General features: G+C 41.6%; 1 protein-coding gene across 2 annotated transcripts in view; it reads right to left on the reverse strand.

Annotated features, from left to right (window-relative positions):
- Nucleotides 1–6,436: 6,436 nt before the first annotated feature.
- The window catches only part of CD81 (CD81 molecule), a 58,756-nt gene continuing 38,907 nt past the window's right edge, over nucleotides 6,437–26,285 (reverse strand). For both annotated transcript variants that reach the window (XM_073658740.1, XM_073658741.1), the window contains exons 2-8: nucleotides 17,570–17,684; nucleotides 14,876–14,973; nucleotides 13,539–13,613; nucleotides 11,398–11,508; nucleotides 10,543–10,611; nucleotides 10,355–10,438; nucleotides 6,437–7,099 (exon numbers count right to left, since the gene is read on the reverse strand). In XM_073658740.1, the coding sequence (XP_073514841.1) occupies nucleotides 7,037–7,099; nucleotides 10,355–10,438; nucleotides 10,543–10,611; nucleotides 11,398–11,508; nucleotides 13,539–13,613; nucleotides 14,876–14,973; nucleotides 17,570–17,684 (615 nt within the window). In that variant the 3' untranslated portion in view covers nucleotides 6,437–7,036. The remainder of the gene's footprint in view (nucleotides 7,100–10,354; nucleotides 10,439–10,542; nucleotides 10,612–11,397; nucleotides 11,509–13,538; nucleotides 13,614–14,875; nucleotides 14,974–17,569; nucleotides 17,685–26,285) is intronic.

Below are 26,285 nucleotides of genomic sequence, written 5' to 3' on the forward strand. Positions count from 1 at the left end.
GGGGCATTATATGGGGGGTGGCATCCAGCATGGGGCATTATATGGGGGGGGGTGACGTGCTGCATGGGGCATTATAAAGACAGGGGAGTGATATCCTGCATGTGTCATTATATGGGGGGGGTGACATCCTGAATGGGGCATTATATGGGGGGGGGGGTGACATCCTGAATGGGGCATTATAAAGACAGGGGAGTGATATCCTGCATGTGTCATTATATGGGGGGGGGGTGACATCCTGAATGTGTCATTATATGGGGGTGGGTGACATCCTGAATGGGGCATTATATGGGGGGGTGACATCCTGAATGGAGCATTATAAAGACAGGGGAGTGATATCTTGCACGGGGCATTATATGGTGGGAGAAAGAGAAATCCTGCATGGGGCATAATAAGGGGGGAACAGCCTGCATAGGGCATTATAAGGGGGAAACAGCCTGCCTATTGGGGACATTTACCTGCCTATTGGGGACATTTACCTGCCTATTGGGGACATTTACCTGCCTATTGGGGACATTTACTTGCCTATTGGGGATATTTACCTGCCTATTGGGGACCTATGCTGCCTATTTGGGACATTTACCTGCCTATTGGGGACCTATGCTGCCTATTGGGAACATTTACCTGCCTATTGGGGACCTATGCTGCCTATTGGGGATATTTACCTGCCTATTGGGGACCTATGCTGCCTATTGGGGATATTTACCTGCCTATTGAGGACCTATGCTGCCTATTGGGGTTATTTACCTGTCTATTGAGGACCTATGCTGCCTATTGGGGATATTTACCTGCCTATTGAGGACCTATGCTGCCTATTGGGGTTATTTACCTGTCTATTGAGGACCTATGCTGCCTATTGGGGTTATTTACCTGCCTATTGAGGACCTATGCTGCCTATTGGGGTTATTTACCTGCCTATTGAGGACCTATGCTGCCTATTGGGGTTATTTACCTGTCTATTGAGGATCTATGCTGCCTATTGGGGACATTTACCTGCCTATTGAGGACCTATGCTGCCTATTGGGTACAGTTACCTGCCTATTGAAATACCGGTTGATTAAACTTTACTTGTTCTTCATTTTAAATATTGTATTTGTTCCTGTATTGTTTTTTTTACTACAAAATAATAGGAATTTGTTCATAGTTTTTTTTAAAAACTATATTCCGGCCCTCCAATGGTCTGAGGGACCGTGAACTGGCCCCCTGTTTAAAAAGTTGAGGACCCTTGATGTAGATGGACAATTGACATTACGGCAAAAGCATTGTTCCAACCCGCAAAGCTTTTTTCTCTGACGTATTTACAGTTTACAAAAAAAATTTGAGTAAATATAATTCACATCTAAAACTTTGGCAGGGATGTAGGGGTCTACAGTGGCTTGTGAAAGTATTCACCCCACCCCCCTTTGACTTTTTACCTATTTTGTTACATTACAAACTGTGTTTAAATATCAGCATTACATAGTCTAAGTTGGTGAAATGAAATGAGAAAAATATAGGCATAAATTAAATGTATGGGATCAAATAACTAAAAATTGGCATGTGCATATCTATTCACCCCTTTTGCGATGAAGCCCCTAAAATGTTTTGATGAAAGCAATTACCTTCATAAGTCTCATGTTTTGTGAAAGGAAGTCCACCTGTGTGCAATCTAAGTGTCACATGGACTGTCAGTATATACGCTTTACCTTTTTTGAAACGCCACAGAGGCTGCAACACCATTAAGCAAGAGGCACCACTAACCAAACAGCACCATGAAAACCAAGGAGATCTCCAAACAAGTCAGGAACAAAGTTGTTGAGAAGTACAAGTCAGGGTTGGGTTATAAAAAAATATATCCCAATCTCTGAAGATCCCCAGGAGCACCATCAAATCTATTATCATCAAATGGAAAGAACATGGTACTACAACAAACCTGCCAAGAGAGTGCCGACCACCAAAACTCTCAGTCCGGGCAAAAATTGTAAGGCTCATTTTGAGTTGGCCAAAAAAACATGTGGGAGACTCCCCTAATGCATGGAGGAAGGTGCTGTGGTCAGATGAGACCAAAATTGAACTTTTTGGCCACCAAGGTAAACGCTATGTGTGGTGCCAAAAAAACACAGCTCATCACCCCAAGAACACCTCCCTACAGTTAACATGGCGGTGGCAGCTTCATGCTGTGGGGATGTTTTTCAGCAGCAAGGACAGGGAAAATAGAGTCAAGGGGAAGATGGATGGTGCGAAATACAGGGATTTTCTTGAGCCAAACCTGTTCAGTCATTGATTTGAGACTGGGACAAAGGTTCACCTTCCAACAAGACAATGACCCAAAGCATACTGCTAAAGCGACACTCAAGTGGTTCAAGGGGGAAATGTTTAAATGTTTTGGAGTGGCCTAGTTAGAGCCCAGACCTTTATCCAATTGAGAGTCTGTGGTCAGACTTGAAGATCGGTGTTCACCAGAGGAAACCATCTAACTTGAAGGAACTGGAGCAGTTTTGCCTTGAGGAATAGGCAAAAATCCCAGTGGCAAGATGTGGAAAGCTCATAGAGACTTATCCAAAGTGACTGAAAGAAGCTGTAATTGCCGCAAAAAGAGGCTCAACAAAGTACTGACTTTAGGGTGTGAATAATTATTAACACTGACGTTTTCAGTTATTTTGTCCTATTTGTTGTTTGCTTCACAATAAAAAGAAAATCAAATGTTTACAATTGTAGGCATGCTCTTTACATGAAGTGATGAAAACCCCTAAAAAAACAGTGAAACTGCAGGTTGTGAGGTAGCAAAACACAAAAAATGCCAAGAGGGGTGAATACTTTGGCAAGCCCCTGTGCGTATTTGTTCTCTTTTCATTGAGTAAGATGTGCAGTAAAATCAAAAAGTATTTGTCACCTTTCAAATTTCTAAAAAAAATTGCATAACAAATCAGTATATAACCCTGTGGCTAACGACAGATTTGAAAAACATTCTTTCAAGTCATGAAAGGGAGTTGTAAAAAATCCCCTAAGCTATAGGGGGTGCATATGTGACAGTCGCACCGAGCCCTGGTGTGCAAAGTAAGAAGACACCAGTATTATGAAGGGAACATGGAAAGTTGCTGGGACTATTTGTCATAAATTGTGCTTGGAGCTTGAAGTTATGCCTGTGATTACCCCACAAAGGCTTTGTTCACACGTTACGTTTTTTTGCTGCATTTTTTAATGCAAATTAAAAACTACTTTTTACAGTAGCAGCAAAAGCTCTAAGATTTCAGAAATCTCATGCACATGCTTTCTGTTTTTCCTGACTGAATTGGAAAACTGCTGTTTTTTTTTTCGAAATCTGCAGCGTGTCAACTCTTTCAGGGTTTTTGCAGCGCTTTTGCAGTGTTTTTTCTCCATAGAAAGCAATGAGAAAGTGCAAAAGCGCTGGAAAAGAACGCACCCCTGCGTTTTTGTTGCATTTTTGGTGAATAAAACTGACTTTATTAAACATGTACTGTAGACAAATGACACATGTAATCTGCAGCAAAAACGCACCAAAATCTGCTTTTTGTAATTTTTGCCTGCAGAAAAGAATAGAGCAAAAACGCAACATGTGAACATAGCCTATGGCCTCATTCAGACGTCAGGTTTTTTGACGTACGAGAAAAACCAATTGAGTTTCATCAGTGATTTTCATCAGATTTTTTTTTTTTTTTCAGAAAAAAAGTTTCTCCACCTTCCCCTATACTGACGTATAGTACAAGAAACCAGTAACTGACCAGTATATGAAACCAAAGCATTGCTTGCTACAGCCCACAAGCACAGGGCTTCCAACATCCTTCTGGTCCATTGACAAATATGTATTACTGGCATTCCCTAACTATGCCATTAATAAAAAGTGAAGTAAGGTCTACTGGGAGCTGATTAATTGAGCTTTTCAATGATTTTCTAACAATAAAAAGTTGATTTTTTTTTAGTAATGCAAAGTGAATCATATATTAAGGATATTAAATGTTTCTTCTTATGCATTTCTCAAGAGACATTACTTTATACACATGGAGCTCATCATCGATCGGTGCAGAGTTCTGTGGTGCCACCTGCTGGTAAGAAGCTGTATAGTACACAGTATAAGGGAGGGGTCTCAAACTCGGCAGGGTAAATTTTGCCGCACATGGAAAAATGTTCACGTTGTCAGTCTCTTGTGGGACGAGATGACGTTTTCAGTGATACCATTTTTCTAGGCCACTTTTTGATCACTTTTCATTCCATTTTTTTTTTGTGTGCACTTATAATGAAAAAAAAAGCTACATTTTTGTGTTTTTTTATTTTTTTTATGGGTTGTGGCACTGTTTTAGAGTTTGGGTTGCTTCGGACCCTGCAATAGCATACGTGTACTTTTTTCATTGCTTTCCTTTTTACACAAAGTGTTTTTATTGGCAAAATATTTTTGTTATTTTTTCCTACCTTATTTTGAATTTTTTTTATTATTTTTTACTTTTTTCTTCCTTAGACCTTATATGAGAAATTAACTTATACTTTGCCTGATCTCTCATCATAATTTTGCACTGCACGATATTGAATCGGTAAGTTTTAGACCAAGGCCCACTATCAGTATTTGGTCAGTATTTTTTCTCAGGAGTGGGAGCCAAAACCAGATGAGGAACAATCAGAGAAAAGGTATAATAGAAACAAGTCACCAATTCTGCATTTATCACCCACTCCTGGTTTTGGCTCCCACTCCAGAGAAAAAATACTGACTGAATACTGACCAAATACTGATAGTGGGGCCGTGGCCTTACACTGACACAGGATCCAGGGAACTCCAGGTTGCCCGCCAAGATCTGAGGTTACTGGCTTGGGACACTGGTTGCGAGGCGCAGGGCAGGAGGGTGAGAGCCAGCGCAGGAAGACGACCGTGGAAGGTACACAAAATGGGGTCCCGTCAAGTACTCTCAAGATACCTGGGAGTTTGCTGAACCCCTGCCTCGGTGAACGCAGAACGACGTGGGTGGTGATAATTTGGCCGTTGTAACCAGGAGCAACGTGATAATCGTGAGTAAACCTTGAAGACTGCACCCCACTGTGTCCTAGAGTTATTATCTGCGCCACCACCTGCACTACACTGCACAGCAACATCTACCTCATCAAACCACTACTACACTGCCCTGGAGCTAAGCTCTACCTGTGGAGAGCTGAACCAACTCTGCTGCGTCATCACCAGCTCCGGAGGATCTTCACCGCAGCGGCGGCACTATATAGCCGCATACCACAGGTGGCGTCACGAACATTATATATAAACTTCATTCCCCTTTTACTTTATCCTGCTTTAATTGACCGCCCTGGGTCACGGACCGGGTCACTGCCACTGTGACATCCCTCAGCGTTGACCGGCCCAGCTACCGAGTATGGAAGAGCACCAGAATGGAAGTTCAAAGTTGAGCTGTGATGTTACCTGGAGAAATATGGCAAAATATGAGCTTGACCTCGTTTGGATTATTGTTAGTCTGGGGTGTAGCCTCCTTTAAAGATTATTTAAAGTTCAACCCTAACTCCCTGAATGAAGTCTTTGGTGAGATAAAATGTTCTCAGAGAAATGTCCAACAGTAGCTGAAGGACAACCTAAGAAACCAGAGAACTTATGCAGGATTGTAGTCAGACCCAGCAGATGGTATGAGCAGGCACCTTAATTACAGGTTGTATCTCTGAGAGGTGACTTAGTGGTGGTGATCTATCACAGAGGCCGGAAACAGGTCTGCTTGGTAAATGGTCAAAGGAACTTTGGTCCCAATTTATCAAGAACGTAGTGAACAATGCAGGCCTTGATGAGGGGGAGTGTTGAAGCCAGAAGCTCCTGATTCAGTAAGAGGTACACATTTCTTAAGCAATCAGGTGAGTCTGAAAGTGGCATATCTACTTTTTTTTACATATATATATATATATATATATATATATATTTTTTTTATCTAGATCAACCCATTGATACTCTTAAATAGCCTAGTGCATAAACAGGGTTATATAGGGACAGTCACTGATGAGCTAGGGTGCCATTTATCGTTGACTCATGGGATGCCAACCTCTACGACTAGGCAGATATATCAAAATAGGATAATACTACAGGGTGTAATAGGATTTTTGGTGTTACCAGGTGATTCAAGACACTTATTTACCTGTTGACGGAATATTGACTTTGGGTCAGAACAAAACAAGTACAATAGAGGTTCAATCTTTTTCAGATGGTCACGGAGCCATCAGTTGATAATTGGATTGGTGGCGTCTTTCTTCGCAACACAGCATACTCACCATAACACCTCCATCTCTGTAGTCCTTTCTTCAACTCAGTGTTCATGATTTCCAGCTATTCTTGCTCCCCTACCACTGATTGGCAGCTTTCTGCCTATGCACAGAGTATGCAGCAAGCTATCAATTAATGGTCAATGCAAGGACACTTAAACATTTTATGCACATTCATTCCGAATATGAAAAAAGAGACCAGTCATGTGGCGTTGGGAGGAAAAGCCCCCAATAAATGTTTTTAATGAGAATCTTTATACATGTTTATATATAATTATATATATTCACTTTTCCATCAGATGACAGATTGTGTGGAGGGATCGTGCAGGAAAGGGTATTGTTAGGATTGGTCCTTCCCCCGACACTACTAACACAATATGTTTTACACAGGAGCGGGCAGAGAGATGATGCAGTAAGGCACTGGCATGCCTCGAAGAGGTGTACTGATGCGTAATCATCATTCATTCAGAAGGAATGTCAACTCCAAAAGGTCCGATTTTTGTGGCAGTGACAAAGCGACATTGATTTACTCTAAAGCTAGGAGTCAGGGGTCCTAAAATCGAAGGGATTACATTCTGCAGGATCCCAGCTCCTTAGCGCCTTGTTGCTCAGGGGAGGGGCATTATAGAGGGAAGAGATCCTCATGGGCTGTCACATAGGAAACGTCTGCTTCTCATCTGGGTTGAACATCTGCACAAGCTCCACAAGAGCGGTGAACAAGTGTTAATAAAAAGACACACTCAGGGAGGGAAGAAGGAGAATAAAAGAGGTGGGTGTTATTTACACGTGAGAAGAACCGCGGCTCTCAGTACACGGAATAGATCCGAATGCCGCAGCACAGGACCATACTGAATATCATCTCGATGATCTAAGGGGGAAACAATAGAACAACATTTCTAAATTAAAAATTGTATAATTACAAAATTATAAGAGGATTTGACAGCTCTCCTGACATATCTGTTTTAGGAAATGCTTGGATTCCCCATACAACGATAATACTCTATTATGTTTTCTTAGAATCCTCTAATATCCCTCCTGAAAATGTATGAATAAATTCACCACTCTTTGTTAACATTCGCCTTGTCGGTTGTGATGCACTTTAACACTATCAGTGGCACTGATTGGTCACAGTGTGTAGGGACAGCCCCTTTATTAAGGAGAATGGTGATGACACCCAGTTGACAATTTACTTATACATTTCCAGGAGGAATACCAGATTTTACTATCCTTCTCAAACATTACATGAGTTGTACCAAGTTTGGATGTTGCCCCATATCTTAAGGATAGGGGACAACTTCCTGATCGCTGGTGGTGTGACCGCTGGGACCTCCACTGACCCCGAGAACCAGTGCCCTGAAGAGCTTTGTGTAAATGGAGCAATGGTTGATCATGTGCACTGCTGTTCCATGAATTTTATATGGAACCACCAGAGATTGCCGAGTTTAGGGTTCAGCAGGTGTTCGGCACTCCCATTAAGAATAAATGGAGTGGAGGTCTAGATGACCGACCATTACTCCATTCACGTTCTCAGGATCGGTGGAGGTCCTAGAGGTTAGACCCCCAGCGATGTCCTATGAATAAGGAAATAACTTCCAAACTTGGTACAACCCCTTTAACAATTCCTTTCCCCAAGGATTTATTAACAGATCCATAAGGGTTTTTTTTAAGGGGCTTCAATAATAGTTAAAAGTTTTCGTTTGTCTCCATTTGACAAGTTTCCAGAATGTCTTTTGTGAACACACAAGACCTACAGAGACTGTCTCATTTTTCTATCCTGCTGAACATGTTTTTATCACAGTGCAAATCGATCACTACCTATGGCTACCAGAGGTGGACCCTGACTGGCCCTGTTGTATATGTTCACTGGGAAAGGGAGGGTACCTGATTTTAAAGAAAATGTAAACTGTACTTTTATTAGATATACATTCAAATGATATTGTCATTATAGGTTTAAAATCCTTATGGGATTTATATCTCAAAAAGGTAAATAAGGCTATCGTCGGGGCTATCTAGGGCTATCAACATACCTATAATTTTACCCTTAGCTCATAGCAGAGGTAAAGCCCCTAAAGGGGACCCAAGCTAGAAACTTATCCATCATATTGTCCTTGCATTAAAGGGTATCTGTCAGCAGATTTTTGCTATGTAATCTGACAGCAGCATGATGTAGGGATCCTGATTCCAGTGATGTGTCATTTAGTTTACTGGGTGCAGCAGTTCTGATACAATCACAGTTTTCTCTGCTGTAGATCTAGCAGTTCTCTGAATGCTGAGCTCTGTATAACCCCGCCCACACCACTGATTGGCAGCTTTCTGTGTACACTGTATATTGACAGAAAGCTACTAATCAGTGCTGGGGGTGTGGTTGGACCAGGAGGCACGAGACACCTAGTCCTGTAGTGGTAATCTACTGCTGATAAAACACTGATTGTATTGAAACAGCAAGAAACATATCACTGGAATAAGGATCTCTACCCCTACAACATGTTGATCTCAGATTACATAGCAAGAACCTGATTCCCTTTAAATATTCTCTGGAATCATTGCTCTCATCAGGGTGAGAGTCAGCATATATATGCAGTCTGTGGATAGATATGGCAGCAATCTTTACTCTTTAGCAGTAATATTTTTTCTAAATGAAATGTATTAATTTAATCAGATACAAGTGACGCTTTACAATTCTTTCCTGGGTCCCCACCCCTTCCTGTGAACATTTACAATACAAGTCTTTAAAACAGGATGCTAAATGCACCATTACCTTCGGCTTCATTTGTGAGTGTGAAAAGGTCCCAGACATTGTTGCTGTGTCTATTGTGTCTTACAATAAAACTTTATCTGGAGACATCTGGAGAGTGCTGTGGATTATTTTTCCCAATAAGCACCTCTGAAATGACGCCCAGAGTGCAACCCATCATTAATAAAGTTATACTTGCAGTGTTTCGGGCACCAGGAGTTGTTTGGGAGGATCCCCAGACAAGAAAGCTGGTAATTTGTAGTTATGGAATAAAAAAGTGTGATCCATCTCCCCACGTTGACGTAGCCAGCGAATACTCAGCTCGGATGAAAACCCACTCCTGATCAGTGGTAGCAACAGGGAAAGGGAGGGATATCCAGACATTTTTTTTTTAGAAAAAAAAATGCAAAAATTGTATTTGTAGAATTGAATAAAACAGAACATTCCCAATACTATAGAAAATATAATAGCTGTGAGAGATTTTCCAACATGTTTCGAACCAAATCTCAGACCTTTGACTGAGTAAGAACAGAAATTCAGTTTGAAACATGTAGGAAAAGCTCTGACATTTATTCTTTTTTTCTATAGAACTGTGAAAGTTCTGTTTCATTCAATTTTACAAATTTGCAATTTTTATCTAAAAAATAGGATATCCCTGCTTTTCCCGACTTATAGACATAGAAAATGACTTTTGACCACCAGTTCTTTCGCTTGAGAATCTTGCCAAACAACTACCCGTATATCAATTTCTTGAACCTCTGTGAGGTATATTGGGGTCAGACTACACCATTACATCTACCTACAGCAAACAACGCAATCTGTCTACCCTTGAATTCAGTTGGTTAAAAAAATATATATATATACATATATATATGTATATGGATCTGGGGCATAACAAACGGGGGATGTGCTGGACAAATGGATGTACAGGGTTTTATAGGGTTGGCTGAAATTCAACCAGGAATATTTCTGTCGTTTGCCTTATGCACACAACTGTTTCTGGAATTCATATTATACAAATCATAAATACAGTTGTATAGATAATTTTATTATTAATGGTAATGGTAATGATTCTGTAAGAATATAGGACAACATCTGCAAGGAGTTTGTATGTTCTCCCCGTGTTTGTGTGGGTTTCCTCCGGGTTCTCCAGTTTCCTCCCCCACTCCAAAGACATACTGATAGGGAATTTATATTGAGTCCCAATGGGGGACAGTGATGATGATGTGTATAAAGGGCTGTGGAATTAATAAGGATGTAAAATTAATACATTTAGGTGGAGAGTCAGTTTAAGCAGATGTGATTTGAGGCCTTCTAAAAGTTAGGACAACAGATTTTTGAAGAATACTGAATTTCGAGTACAGTTCAGAAGAAAGTTCAGGATCTCACCATAATGACAGCCACCACTGCAGCCGCAATACCGACCAAGTGTAGTTTAGATTGGAACAACTCGTCAATTTTTTTATGGCAATCCTAAAAAGAGTCAAAGAAATGTTAAAATATTAGTAAATGAAGTACTCGAAATACCTCACTGTGACCACCAGCATGGTCGTCATCCAGTTACTACGCCTACTGACCTCAGTGAATATTCCAGATGGACAAAGGCTGTCACCTAGGTTTCTTATGTCAAGTTTACAGCACTGCAGCTATAAAGGAGGGAACATAACATACAAGCAGTAAATAAAAATAATAACAGCAAAGCCTAAAAAATGAAGTTATTTAATAAGTGATGTAATCTACCAGTAAAATAGCATCAGGCCTTAAATTCTTGTAGGTCCATAATATAATATATAAAATTGGTGAGCGAAAATGAAGCCTGTCCAATGAGACCTGCTTCATTTTTTTATGTATGTGTCCTTTTTTTTTATTTCATAAAGTCATTTAAAAGGGAACCTATCACTTGATTTATGCTGTCCAGACCACAGCCAGAATAAATCGGAGCTTGGCGACATGGTTGCTGCCAGGTTTAGTTTTCCCTGAAACGTTCTACTCCTCCTCTTCCAGGTGTGAACACAGGGAGAGACCTGTCAATCATCTAGAACGATGCAGGGAAAAGCTGTCCAGGCATGGGGGCGGCCTGGCCTGATATTTCCTGCCGGATCTTCAAACATCAGAGTTTCGGAGAACGATCTATCTGGCTGAAATGTTGCAACCAGGCTCCGATTCATGCTGCCCATGGTTTGGGCAGTATGAATGAAAGAGACATGATTATTTTTTCACTGGAAGCAGACGACCTACAGATGTCCTAGAGAATAGCTAGCACATCTTATTGAGCTTTTTGGTCTATCCATAAAAGACAAGTGGAATAACACAACCTTACGTCTCGTTCTCCTCTCATTGGTAAATCTTTGATGAGACATATAGATAGCAATGGCATTGGAGGCACCTTTCATCTCTCATATTTTGGAAGTAAATAAGTATCTTTTTCTTACCGACTCATGGAAAACTTTGATAACAGGTCTGGCCTTCTCATATTCCTCCTTCTTGGTGCTTCTTGCTTGTTCATAAGCTTCATCATAAAACTGTTTTATCTCTTTTGAGACCTGAGAAGACAGAAGGTTTTATTTTGTATCCACATCATAATATCCCAAAATAGTAAGAAGTCTGCAGCTATATTGAGATGATCAATGTACAAAATACGGTAGAATTTAATGATACAAGAAATAACCTGCATTAAAGGGAACCTGTCACTAGACTCATGCAGCCCAAATCACAGGCAGTATAAATCAGCGCCTGACTGCACAATTGCAGACAGGTATGTTATACTTGGAAATGCTGCGGCATTGCAGAGAAAGCATAGTTTGAAAAGCCGGGAGATTTATGACAAGTCCTTGGTGGCCCCCAGCTGGCTTCTCATTGCCAGTTGATTGACAGGTATCTTCAATGTTTGTAAAAAAGGAGCTACCCGTCTATCACCTGGAGCTGTGCTGGGAGAAGCCGGCTGGGGGCCATGTAGGACTAGTTCCGATTCTCCCTATGGTCCTCTGATGGATTTTCAAGCAATGTGTATAGCCACTTTGGACAATGTTTAAGAAGTAGGATTTGACATCAATAGTTGTTGGCAATACCCATGTTGCCTCCACAAGAAGACTAAATTTACACTTGGTACATACAAGACAAAACAAATATCGTCAGTGCATCAAGGGAGCTCTTCATAAAAGCATCCAGCTTAATTCAAACTATATCAAAATCCACATGCAGCCCATGTGTACGGTCTAGCCAACATATTTTGGGATGCATCAGTCCTTACTGATGACTAGAGATGATAGAACCCGAATTTAACAGTTAGGGGTACGTACCAGACAATTAAGGTCCGGTGCTAAATGACGAACACGGACTTCTCCCGAAAGTCCGTTGCAATGTTCAGAGTCTCGGGGAAGTCCAGAGAGAGAGAGAGAGAGAGAATTTTCTGGATCAGAAGTCCGGGTCCCGATTGTTTTCAATGGGGTTCGGGTTCAAGTTTGGGTACCCAAGCTGAACTTAAGAATAAAGTTCACGTCAAGTACCACAAGCCAAACTTCCACAGGTCCGCGCATCTCTACTCATGACTATTGCAGTCCAAACAGATAAAATACACGGCTACATGTGGATTTTAATATTGATTGAATAAAGTTGGATGTCTTTATGAATAGCTCCCTGGATGCTGGACTATGTGTTTTTCAGTATGCTGCTACACTGTCTTGGGGTTTCTTTGCCAAGATGGTAGGGAGCAAGTCCTATAAAGGTAGACGCTGTGGCTGCAAAGATATCCTTGGAGACATGGGGCACAACCTTGTTTGGTTCCCTCCGCTTAGCTGCAGGGGACAAGAAACTGTGCAGTTCTCCCACTAATGGTTGTTAATCAATGGATGTCAGGCACAAGAAAGACAAACAGAGGCTGGACAGATATCTGTCTGAGATGGTTTAGTGAATCCTGCATTGAGCAGGGAGTTGGACCAGATGACCCTGGAGGTCCCTTCCAACTATAAAAATCTATGATTCTATAAAGAGGCTGGACAGACATCTGTCTGAGATGGTTTAGTGAATCCTGCATTGAGCAAGGAGTTGCACCAGATGACCCTGGAGGTCCCTTCCAACTATAAAAATCTATGATTCTATAAAGAGGCTGGACAGACATCTGTCTGAGATGGTTTAGTGAATCCTGCATTGAGCAAGGAGTTGCACCAGATGACCCTGGAGGTCCCTTCCAACTATAAAATTCTATGATTCTATAAAGAGGCTGGACAGACATCTGTCTGAGATGGTTTAGTGAATCCTGCATTGAGCAGGTGGTTGGACCAGATGACCCTGGAGGTCCCTTCCAACTATAAAATTCTATGATTCTATAAAGAGGCTGGACAGACATCTGTCTGAGATGATTTAGTGAATCCTGCATTGAGCAGGAGGTGGACCAGATGACCCTGGAGGTCCCTTCCAACTCTAACATTCTATGATTCTATGAAATCCAGAATGAATCTGTCAATATTGCTGCGGTCCTGATAAGCTCAGCACAGGGGCTGGATTCTGAATTGAACCGTATTGTGAATCTCCTTGTAGGTCTTTATACAAAATAAGAATAAAATATCCCTCTTACCTGTTCTCTGTTCACAAATCCCCAAATGCCGGCAGCTACTTCACATGCAAACAGGATTACTAAACAGGCGAAGAACTGCAGAGACAATAAAGAGGAGGAACTGGAGCTCAACGATAAAGCAAAAGAAGCAAAACATAGTATAAAAACTCAAAGCGTCAGCAAAAATACATTTCCCCCCATAGAATAGAATGGAACCTGGACTGCTGGAGACATGATTACTAAGAAGAACGTGTTAATTCAAAGTGACAGGTCCACTTGTCATAGAGATATCCTCTTAGGGATATTTAGATTAACTCATGGGATTATTATGTAGGTGGAAGGTGAGAAGGAAAAGAAGCTGAGGTCAGAAAACTCATGGCCAACTCCGGTGACTCTACACAACTATTTCTTTTCTGTGTCCATGGTCATAGGTTATGATAAATTATCACATATTAATAAAATGACTGATGGGACCTTTGGTATGTCATGTCGCTAACCAAAATAAAGACTTCTTAAAACAGCGTCTATCACCCTGAAGGACTTAGTTGGTCTGACAATTACATGGACAGCTCTTTCTTTATAACATAAGCCATGAAATACTCCAGGTCTCCTCCTGGAGTATTGATGACTTGCTGCTTAGTTCCTCCAGATATTACAGCTGATTGCTGGGAGTCCAACAAATCGTCACTGGGAGTATATAATTCATGAAAGGTACATTTATTTGAGTTGTCCAAGTAGACACTCCCTTTAAATTCAGGATGTCATCAAATTTACCATAAAACCACTGCTATAGTGTTATACATAATAGTAATGGCCTCAGAGCATTAAAAAATGTTATAAAGTAATGATATGTTAAGAGTCAAGGGGGCGGTCCCGTCTCCTCTGGAGTCTTGCACTCCTGGTGTGACATAGCAGTAAGCAGCTTCATCTGGCCACTGTTCATTATCAGGATGTTGCAGCAGTTGCTTTTTTTATGCCAGGACAACATGACTCCAGATGAAACTGGGACCGCCCCCTTGACTCTTTGTAGGCAGCATGAACCGCTTTATAATTTTATTTTTGCCTTTATGCTGTAAGGTCGATTTGAAGGAGGGAAATCTTTAGAAATATATTACTAACATGCATCACGCTACTTCGGGACAGTATATTTGGTGGCCGGTTCCCTCTTCAGTTAGTCGCGATAAACTTATCATTGAGACACCCTTCAAACTAAAAGCAAACTGTCCAAAGTAGACAACCACTTTACATGAGTAAAAGTCCCATCTCACTCACTTTTCTTACTATCTATGATCTTTTGCTTTACATCAATGCAGGTTCATACTTAGGCGCATGCAACTTGGACCTAGCGCGTTTCTTACCGTTCCTAGAAGACACTGGGATTCTTGAATAGCCCCATAGCATCCTAAGAAACCCACAAACATCATGACGGCACCAACTGCAATAATTATATAGATCCCTGGAACGATATTATAAAATAAGGTTATAGTAGAGGAGATATGGGCAATTTCAGTATGGATATCAATATTTTCTAGGAGTTCAATACTGAAACATTATATTACTCTTTGATCTTTGGCATTAGACCAATAAGTCACAAGGATGAGTAAAAAAATCAAAAAGCCGGAATTACGTTTTTTCGGCCACCGCAACATTGCAATAAAAGGCAATTACGGGCGATCAGAACATCGTATCTATCCCAAAATTGTAGCAATAAAAATGTCAGCTTGGCGCGCAAAAAATAAGTCGTCACCCAGCCCCAGATCCCGAAAAATGGAGACACTATGGGTCTTGGCAAAAGGCAACTTTTATTTTTATTTTTTTTTACAAACTTTGGATTTTTTTTTCACTCCATAAATAGAAAAAAAACTATACATGTTTGGTATTGTAATGCAGCAGCTTGCTAGCATTACTGTAAATGGTCCAGGATGTGTTTACTGGACCATGTATCTTCCCCTTTAACTGACTGGTCACATGACTGTGACATCACACAGGTCCTGTATGCACAGTAAAGCTCTGTACACGTGACTGGGACAGCACACAGGACCTATACACACAGCTGACTGATCACATGGCTGTGACATCAGCAAGGTCCTGTCAGTATGTGGCTGTCTGTGCACAGCATATATAAACCCTGTTTAATTTGAGACAGGTGTGTTCGGTGTGAGGCGTGAGGCCTGTTCCCCATGTGTGTGGGATACCGTGATACTGTTTGTGAGAGGCCTAGTGAGGCCGAGAGTGAAGCCTGGCAGCCTGAAAGGCCAAGCCTGGATCCGATGCATGGATGTCAGTGGCCTTTGAGGGAAAGCCGGCTTGTGGAAGAGTCCTGAAAGGCGCAGGCTGGATGTGAGTGGAGACATACCAGTAGCCTTAGACGGAACGACGGCTGGAGACCCCTACCTGGGAAGCCGCAGAGCCACAGTGGTGGCAGAGTAACGGACTGAGACAGCTATACCCGGCAAAGGTAATACCCGGTGCTATATGGACATTGTGATATGAACATTGCTACTTTATTACCTTGCCGTAAGCTGTACCCTGGAGCAAGTGGGCCGGTGTGCCACTTGGCTCATAAATTGTTTGTGTGTAAACCTGCCGGTGGCGGACTAAGATGAACTGTGTGTGAACAGCGGTTTATGAAGTGCCATAATAAACTGCAACACTGTGTGAAAAACGTAAAGACATTGCACGTGTGCATTGATTGACGCAGCGAAGCGAGTTACCCCCAGTATGATGACGAGCGCTGCCTTACAGTATCTACGAACTTGTAATGACCTGAAGAATCCTAATGGCAGGTCAGCTTTAGCATTTAGTGAATATGGTAAAAAAAAAAAAAATTGCTTTTTTTTTGCAATTTCACCGCATTTGGAATTTTTTTCCTGTACACTATATAGTAAAACCAATGGGGTTATTCAAAAGAACAACTTGTCCAACAAAAAACAAGCCCTTACACGGCCATATTGAAGGGAAAATAAAAAAGTTATGGCTCTGGGAAGAAGGGGAGCAAAAAATGAAAAAGTGAAAATGGAAAAAGCGAAGGTGGTGAAGGGGTAGGCAATCTGTCAGCAGCATTTCATACTCCAAACTATTTATTTGTGCATGTAGCTCTTTGAAAGACAAGTTCAGCAGTACATTAACATGGCTAGTCCGTTCCTCCTTTACTAAGAAATCAATATTTGAATTGATATGCAAATGAGGCTGAACGTCTACAGTAGATCTGAAGCCTCTGTCACTCCAGCTCTAATCCAAACCCAGCACAGCCTCCTCCTTCTTCACTGACAGCCTCTAAGCTGTGTGACACCAAGCAAAGGAGTCATCAGTCAAGCAGGACGAGGTGGCACAGTGCGGTGAATAGAGCTGGAGTGACAGAGGCTTTAGATCTACTAATAGCTCTTCAGCCTCATTTGCATATCAATTTAATCACTCATTTTTCAGTAACAGAGGAACAGACCTGCCATATAAAAGGTATTGCTGGACTTGTCTTTGAAAGTGCTACATGTGCGAATAGTTTGGGGGATGAAATCTTGCTGACAAATTCCCTCTACAGATTAATTTAGAGGTTGTCAGATAACAGATCGGAGTGAGAATTGAATACTATTATTTCTGCATTGTATAAATGTTTATTGTCAATCAATACTCAATGTAAATGGACCTGCGATGAAAAGATAAGTGACAAAACAATCATTTGTTCGCATCTTTTAAGCAGTCATAACAATTAGCACTCACTACATGTAGTTTTTCAGCCTTGGTTGATGCTATTATTGGACATAAACTGCCTTAAAAAATTGTAAATAATGTGCAACAAATTTGCTTTAAAATATGAACATTTCTCTTTGAAAAGTTAAAAGAAAATGTGGTATGACCTTAATGGGGACACAATTAGGCTATTTTTTTGGAAGAAGAAGAGATGAAAATTGTGCTAAGTCTGGATTGAGATATGGCAGCCTTAATAAATGTAGGCCAAGTCGTTTAATAAGGTTTTGACTTGTCAATGAAATGTAAGAACTAAGCTATAAAATAAATTCAGTGCAGAAAGTGACAAGTCAGAGCAGCGCACTCACCGATGTAGAAGGTTGCTGGAACTTGCTTGTCCCCGATTTGCTGGATCAATAGATTGGAGGTTGTAGGTTCATGTCGTAGCCATAGAGCAACACCAAGGATCACTCCTCCTGCCAGCTAAAAAAGAAATACTGTATGTAATTAATTAATATTAACTAGGACCCATAGAAGTGATAACTCAAGTTCTTCTGAGTGCTATTCAAGGTATGGTTATTATATACGTTTCATGTATGATGACCAAAGTGAACACTATGATGAGGTTAGTTGGTGAAAATTTATTGACATGTCTTATTCCATTGGCTTCGACAATGGTTCATGGCCACGGCACGGGGAAGGTAATATCACCTCGTACCTACTGACAGCTGTGGCTCTTCTTTTAATTAACCAGTCTGACTTGACGTCATATGTGCTTCATGTCATACCATACCGGCTAATCAAAAGGAGAGCTGCAAGCGTCAGCCGGTAATGGGTGGTTCTGGAAGAAGGGTCCATGGGCTCCAGCATCAATAAGAAAATGTTAAAACATAATTACTGTGTATTTAAAAACATGGTAAGATGAAGCAAAAAAAGCTAAAAAAGATTAAGGATCCATAACTTATGAGTTTCAGGTCAACATCCCTTACTCACAGTTATGAATAGGGGTTGTATTATAAAATGTTCTCATTGGTGTTGGAGCCAAGTCCTCATGGACCCTTCTTCCATTTTTGACCTGGATACCAGCTTGGTCGGTTCCTACACTCCCTGCCCCACACCCCGACCAAACAAGGTCTACTAGGGTTCTTATGTGAATACAAGTGGTATTCACACTCAGTTTTCCTCCTTGGAAGGTGAACTGACACCATTTTTTCTCCTTCCCTACATATTAATGAGCAGTTCTCCTTGTCCCGTGCAGCAGTCACAGACCATTGCAAGTCGTTGCGAGGCGATTCGCGCCAACTCTAATGAGTAGCATTAAGAAACAAAACTTAAATCAGCTAGAACCTGTACTAAAATTTATTAAAACATTTTTGAAACCTTTTTATCACCAATACAGAAGGGTACATGTCTAGGTTGGGTGAAAAATGTCTTTTTTTCACTCAACTATTAATCCATACTCTAATTCTGCCCTTAAAATAAAGAAGAGCCAAGACTTGTGATGAGATAATTGTGATTGAAAAACACACGGCCAACACCACGGAGCTGTTAAAAACATTTTACACATTAATCTTTCTGACAACAGTGCTAAGTAATGTTGTCTGCAATGGCATGAATATTCTCAGCAGACTTACACAGCACTCAGTGCCGTAGTCAATTATCAGCTTGTCGAGTGAATGCTAAATATATTCTTATTTACCTGCCTATACATCTTTGCATCTCCTTTTGGCGGATGTCCATATACTGAGTTCATAGTTTAGTGAAAAAATGGTTTATTATAAATTAGAGTCCTCCTACTCCTTGCCTTAAAGTAAGGTAATGAAATTATCTATATTATCTAAGTGGACGGCCTTTAGGAGAGAATCAATATCCTTGGTTGGGACCTCTTCCATGGAGATGATTTTAGTGAGGCTGGAGATGAGTGGGTTAAAATCTGCACTGCCAGTGGTCCAGAGATAAGCAGGAGATGGGAAACGTGGAAATGCGGTTTATTGGTTGACGCGTTTCGAAGTGACACACTTCTTCATCAGGACAAACCACAATGATCATTGTGGATCTGCAGCAACCTTTTTTTTTTACTTATACAGGGGTTTGTGACTTCACAACTCCCCCAGGTGAGCATAACTGCCTTTTGTCTCCCTGTTCTTTCTCAAGTAAAACACTATTGTGCTTATTGTATTTCCAGTTTTTCTTGCTCATGGAGATGATTTTACCTTGTGTCCGTAACTATAGAATGAAGGGAGGTTATCTCAGATGTCCATGAGGTCTCCAACCTTGTACCAGTGATTCCAAATCACCCTTAGAAGGCACATTGAGTCATTAATTTCTGGAAAAAAGCAGATCTTCAGCTGCCTGGCCGAAAAAGTAAATTCTGATAAGAAGGGATTGAGTAGCAGTTATGTAAGTAGGTGTGAATGAGAGGTAATCCCACCTCACCTCTAGAGACTTCAGACAGAGAGTGTAGCCAATGGATTCCCTCTCCATATTAAGATCATGTGCTTGAGATGAGCAGCCTGGATTTAAGACAACCTGCTGTGATCTGGAGCATGACTGGTGATGCCATTAGAGAAGCAAAGTTCTACAATATTGTTATCTCCTGGTCCTGACATGCCCTGAGGCCCAGTTGGAGTTCAGATGTTTGTAGTTTTCCCGAAGAAGGTACTTGGGGTAGAATTTACCACTGACATCTGGAGAGATTGCAATGGTGGGAGGTAGGCTTCTTCATCAACCTAGGCCAGTTCCAATCCACCAACTCTTCCACAAAAGTATCCAGATTAGTGGTGGCATCTAGAGAGTGGTCAACATTGGAAGCCTCAATTTCTGTTCTTGCCCATTACAGTGCCGAAAAAGACTCAAAAAAGCTAAGATAATGAGCAGAGATACAGAGAAACATGTCCTGGGTGCACCAAACGAAAGTATGCCCCAAGTATTTATTTTTTGTTTTTTTTTATTCCTTGTATTGTATTGTATTTCCATTGGATACCATGGGAAAACTGGTTGAAATCTTTACACATCTCGAAAACGGCACAAAAGTTTTGGCATTTTTATGCCAATCTCAGTCAGGTTCAACATTTTTTTGAAAAATGAGTGACCTTCTTAGGGAGGGGGCATGGACTAGCATGGCAGCTATATTCATCATAATTATCTTCAGAAATGTGGGATAGATTACAACAGAAATGTACTCCAATCTCTGATTGGAGTACATTTCTTGTGGTGGTGCACAGCAGCTCAAAAAATGCCTGTTAATGAATTGGGCATATCCTTTTCCAGTGCACTGTTCATTAATTAAGAGGGTTATCGCCGGTTCATAGGAACGATGAGGATCTGACTGCTGGGACCCACACTGATCGGCAGAACGGGGCACTTTTATCCCCGTTATGGAATGCACGGCTGCTCCATTTATTGCCTATGGGGCTGCACTGGCTTTTTCCGAAAGCCCCATAGAGAATGAATGGTGATTACTTGTTATCAAAACGCCAGTCTTGATGATTGAGACCTGAGTGTTTCACTATGAAAAGTTGTTTCTGAAGGCGGTAGCAGCAGTTTTAGAGGGAAAACTAACATCTTGTACAAGGTCATCTTGGGCAGAGATATTTTTTTACTGACTCAGTTCCTCTTCCTTGGGAAGGAAGCCGTAAAGTTAGTTTGTTTTTTAAGCAAAGGCAGGATCATATCTCTCATTACAAGCCACAGTAGGTCAAAGAGTCACATAGGAGGTAGCCATGATAGTTTACAAAGCCCAGGATGCAGTACTTTAAAACCCCGGGAAAATAATTCACTAGAGTCTAAAAATATAGGAATATATCCATATACTCACCAAAATTTTTCAGGATTGTTTAACCCCATAAGGAGGCAACCAATTTTCGAAATTTAGTTTCTTTTTACCCCTCCTTCAAGTGCAGTGACTTTTTATTCTCCATCAATATAATAATTTGAGGGTTTGTCATGCCTTGGAATGACATAATTCATTTTACCATGTAATGTACTGAAAAAACTGGAGAAAAAAATTCCAAGCGAGGCAAATGGTGAAACAAAAACCCCAATTATGTCACTGTTTTTTGGCTTAATTTTTCATGGTGGTCATTGTGCAGTAAAAATCACTTGATAGCACGATTCTCCAGGATAGCATGATTACAATGATGCTAAACTTTTAACTCCTTCACCACCTTGGGATTTTACATTTTTGCGTTTTCCTTTTTTGCTCCCCTTCTTCTTAGAGTGATAACTTTTTTATTTTTTTCCGCCAATATGGCCATGTGAGGGCTTGTTTTTTGCGGCACAAGTTGTACTTTTGAACCACACCATTGATTTTGCCATATAATGTAATGGAAAATGGGAAAAAAAATTCCAAGTGCAGTGAAATTGCAAAAAAGTGCAATTCCACAATTGTTTTTTTTTTTTTTTTACCATGTTCACTAAATGCTAAAAATGACCTGCCATTATGATTCTTCAGGTCATTACGAGTTTGTAGATACCAAACAGGTATACGTTCTTTTTTATTTAAGTGGTGAAAAAAAAATCCAAAGTTTGTAAAAAAGAAAAAAAAAGGCGCCATTTTCCGAGACCTGTAACGTCTCCATTTTTTGGAATCTGGGGCTGGGTGAGGGCTTATTTTTTTGCGTGCAGAGCTGATGTTTTTCTTGATACCATTGGTGCAGATACAATGTTTTAATCGCTTGTTATTACATGAACGTAATTCAGGCGTTTTGATTTTTTTCTCGTTACATCTTTTTCTAATTCTTTTTACATTTTGATAGATCGGGCGCTTCTGAATGCGGCAATACCAAATATGTGTATTTTTGATTTTTTTATTGTTTTATTTTGAATGGGGAAAAAAGGAGGGTGATTTGAACTTTTATATTTTTTAAATATTTTTTATTTTTTTACTCGCTCCAATAGTCTCCATAGGAGACTTGAAGCTGCGATCTTCAGATCGCTTGTGCTACACACAGCAGGGCTTCAGCCCTGTAGCAGAAATGATCATCTGCTATGAATGCCAGCCACTGGGCGGCACTCATAGCATATCGGCTTTGATAACCACAGGGGTGTCCTGCATACCCATGCCAACCCATCGGTGCCCTGCGATTATGTGACAGGTTGCGCTGATGGGCGGAGCTAATGATACACATATGGTTTTTGGGTGGGTCTTATGAGGCGCTTCCGGCATGGCCATTTCAGAGTTTGACAGCGGCATTTAACATGTTAACAGCCACGGGTGGATCGCGATCCCACCCGCAGCTGTTAGGGACACATGACAGCTGATCAGGTCAGCTGTCATGTGCCTGAAACGATGTGGGCTCAGCACCGGAGCCACCATCAAAGAGGGGGAGGCGACCTATAATGTATAGATATGTCATAGGTTGTAAAAGGGTGGGGTTTTTTTTACTATTTTTAGTGGTTTAAAAAAAATGGGAAAAATTGTTTTATATTACTCACCATTTTTCAAGAATCATAACTTTTTTTATTTTTGTATTGATGGACCTATATGAGGACTTATTCTTTCGCATGCCGAGCTGCAGTTATGAATCTATTTTTATTTTATTTATTTATAATTTGAAAACTATTTTTTGTATTTTACACTTTTTTTTTTTAGTTCCCCCTAGGGGACTTGAACCTGTAGTCTGTTCTATATACTTCAATAGTGTAGTACTGCAGTATGCATGACATGATGGGTTTCAAAGGAGTATCAACATTGCATTGCAGCAATGGAAGCCTTCAGGAGGGCCCTGGTTATCATAGGAACCTGACTTTATCACAGGGTGCGATTGTGTTGCCTCCTGAGGGAAGGGTTATGGAACATGACAAGGAGTTCGGGGTGCTGATTTAACTTCTTAGTTTTCCAGATCTCAATCCAGTTGAGAATTTTTGGGATGTGCAAGATCCATGAGGCCGCAGATCACTTACAGGATTTAAGAGGGTTTTCAACCTCAAGGAAAGTTGACCCCAATCACTGTAAAATACCTAAAATAACAAACAGAGCAGGTTTTCACTCTCCTCTGGCCCAGTGCTGGCTCCTTGCAGCCGCTCATGTCTCAGAATGACTATTGAGCTTAGTGATCTGCTACAGCGGTGATGCACACTGGTGACGTGATGTGACCGCTGCAGCCAAAACACCTAGACCTGAGCAGTAGAAGTGAGCTGAATCTGGACTCTAGGAGGGTGAGAACCCATTCCGTTTGTTGTTGGAGGTACTTCACAGCATTTAAGGTCCACTTTACTAAAAATGGAAACCCCTTCTGCTGCTAACATCTTTTTGCTTGAAACCACAGCTTCAGAGGTCATACCTCAATGGGTCAGATTTGTTTTGATGGCATGAAGGGTAGCATACATATGTGTGTACACATATATAATATATGCCTTATTTACGGTATGTATATGTTCGTGGTCACCTGGCAGCTCTAAAAATGGCTAGCACAAACAGGCTTGATGCTAGCTACTCCACTTTCCAAATCCCAGGGGTTGCCTGACCTTAATAATAATAATATTTTTATTGATATAGTGCCAACATATTCTGCAGCGCTTTACAATTCAGACAATTTCCAGACATCATCATCACTGTCCCCATTGGGGCTCACAATCTACATTCCCTATCAGTATGTCTTTGGAGTGTGGGAGGAAACTGGAGAAAACCCACGCAAACACAGGGAGAACATACAAACTCCTTGCGGATGTTGTCCTTGGTGGGATTTGAACCCAGGACCCTAGTGCTGCAAGGCTGCAGTGCTAACCACTGAGTCACCGTGCTAACCTTCACCATTTAACCCCTGTACAGGGATCCGGACTTAACATGGAACCCTATGCTGGGGCCACAGAGTTAACTTCTGTTTGGTGGAATGTGCTAGCAAGAAGAATGGTCCAGTAATCAAGAGACTAGTCAAAAAACAAACTAAGATTAAAAATCAGGAATGTCAACTGGGAAGCAAAGCAGGACACAGGAGCAAGTCAAATTATAACTGGCAGTAGACAGCAGACATTTAGGAGCTTAAATAGCTTGCAGCCTCGTCCAGGTAAATCAGAAGGAAGAAAAAACTGACAAACGTTAACTCCTGATCTTCCTGCACGGACAGAACTATAAGTTCCAGGGGACACAAAACTAGAGAGTTCTCGCCTTCTACAAACGTGCCGCGCCACCTGGCGACAGAAGCAAAGTCAGGGAGGGCAGGCACCGATACAGATTTCACAATATACATGTACATGTATACTGTTTCCTTATTCATTCCTATAGAAGAATATGTGAGAACCTCTTTGACAGAGAGCGCTAGTTATGTCTTCCCTGGAATAGATGGGGCTAAAATATGGGGCAGACTACTCAACATTAAGATTACATTTCAAGTTAATTTTCTTTCAAATGATAATTATATGTATTTGAGAAGTTGATTTCAGGTGATATGTCAACTGTAGATGTAAGTGGGTAAAAAAAAAGTCACATTAATTAAACAATTAAAATAATATATATAACTGCTGCCATCAAATTATCTTGTATTGAAAAGATCTTCAAGAAAAGGAAATGCTGTAATAGCGTCTCTATAACGGACCTGACTATTGACTGTGCTTGACAAAAACCAGGAAATAACTTGGACAAACAGGAAGAGCAGAAGTGTCAGAGAGAAAGAGAAAGACTGTAACCCAGGGAATCTTATATAACTGTTCATGATATGCCTTGTATATTGTTCCTGGGAATATACTAAATTCAGGAAGGGGGTTGGTTGAAGGATGGGTGTTCCGGTTAGACTCTGTAGGAACCTCGTCCAGACAATCTCAGGGACATCTAAGCCAACGTTCATGGGCATCTAACACTACGTTACTGATAGAGGCATCTGTGGCTGTCATACGCTGGAAATATTAGGACTAAAACAATGGACAAGAAAAAAATGAGAAGCATTAAGAAAATCAAATGCTTAGCGACTCCTTGATAGAAGATGCAGCTATCGATATGACGCGCCCCCTGGGCCATGTTTGGGGAATACCCGGAGCCGGATCTGTTGGGGGTGGTAGTCCTCGTGGCGGTGACCCGGTCCGTGCCCAGGGTGTCAAACTCAGTGGCGGATTTTAGTATAAGTTGTTATATTGTTCGACTACGCCACCCGTTGAATGCGGTTATGAAACCGCCGCTGCAGGGCAGACCGCTGAGGCCGGTGGTACAGTTGTGCAGCATGGGTAGTATAACCCCCAACGGGAGGGGTATGGCCTCAGGGCAGCAGACGTGGATGATGGGGGTGGTAGAATTGCACGCAGGCACCAGGAACCACTCAGAGACGGTGCGGTGTAGTTCAGGGTCTTTACTGGTGACAAAGATAGACCCTCCCGGGAGTACTGGCTAGCGGTCGGGGTCTGGTCAGTCCGTGAGCAGACAGGATCTCCCCTGGCCAGGCGGAGTTGTAGGCCTCCCCAACTAACTGTACTCTTCCTGGCTACCTTGCTAGAAGCGGGTAAAAGTAGCCCACGTCCCTGAGTGTACCGTGTGGTGCTCACCCGTATGGCCGGTGACTCGGGGCCTTCTGGTAGCCTCCGCTCCAGGACGGCGGTGCTGGTCCCTTGCGTGTGACCGTGCCTTCGGGTTTCTTGGCCAGAGGACCTGAAATCCCCTGCCGGTCGGTTTCTGCTGCTGGGTATGGAACAGTCCCCACAGCCTCGGACTCCGTGTCCGGTGAGATCTCTTCAGCCAAGGCGAGCTATCTAGCTTCCAGCCTCTGGCACTCACTCCTGCTCCTCCAGAGCTCCTGTTGTCACTTTCCCTGCAACTGCTCCACACCAGACCAGACTGTGTCTCTGTCTCTGTCTGTGTTCTTTTCTAACCCCACCTCAGCCCCAGTTTATATAGGGGAAGTTCTTCCCCTCCCAGGACTGGGCAGGAGGTGTGGCATGCTAGAATTCCTGACCAGGAGACCTCCCACCTGCTCACAGACGTAATATTGCTATTACTGTGGTAACCAGAACCCTGGGGTGCCACATTCCCCCCTAGTAAAATTTAGTACTCCGGGACTAAACATATTTTTGAAAACATAACAGGGTATAAACAGGAACAATACAATAAGGAAAGACACGTTAAGGTGGTCACGGAGTGTCCGCAACCGGGTGCAACTT

Source organism: Phyllobates terribilis, unplaced genomic scaffold, assembly GCF_046119375.1.
Source record: "Phyllobates terribilis strain yellow unplaced genomic scaffold, ASM4611937v1 Scaffold_13__5_contigs__length_258822181, whole genome shotgun sequence".
Lineage (NCBI taxonomy): Eukaryota > Metazoa > Chordata > Amphibia > Anura > Dendrobatidae > Phyllobates > Phyllobates terribilis.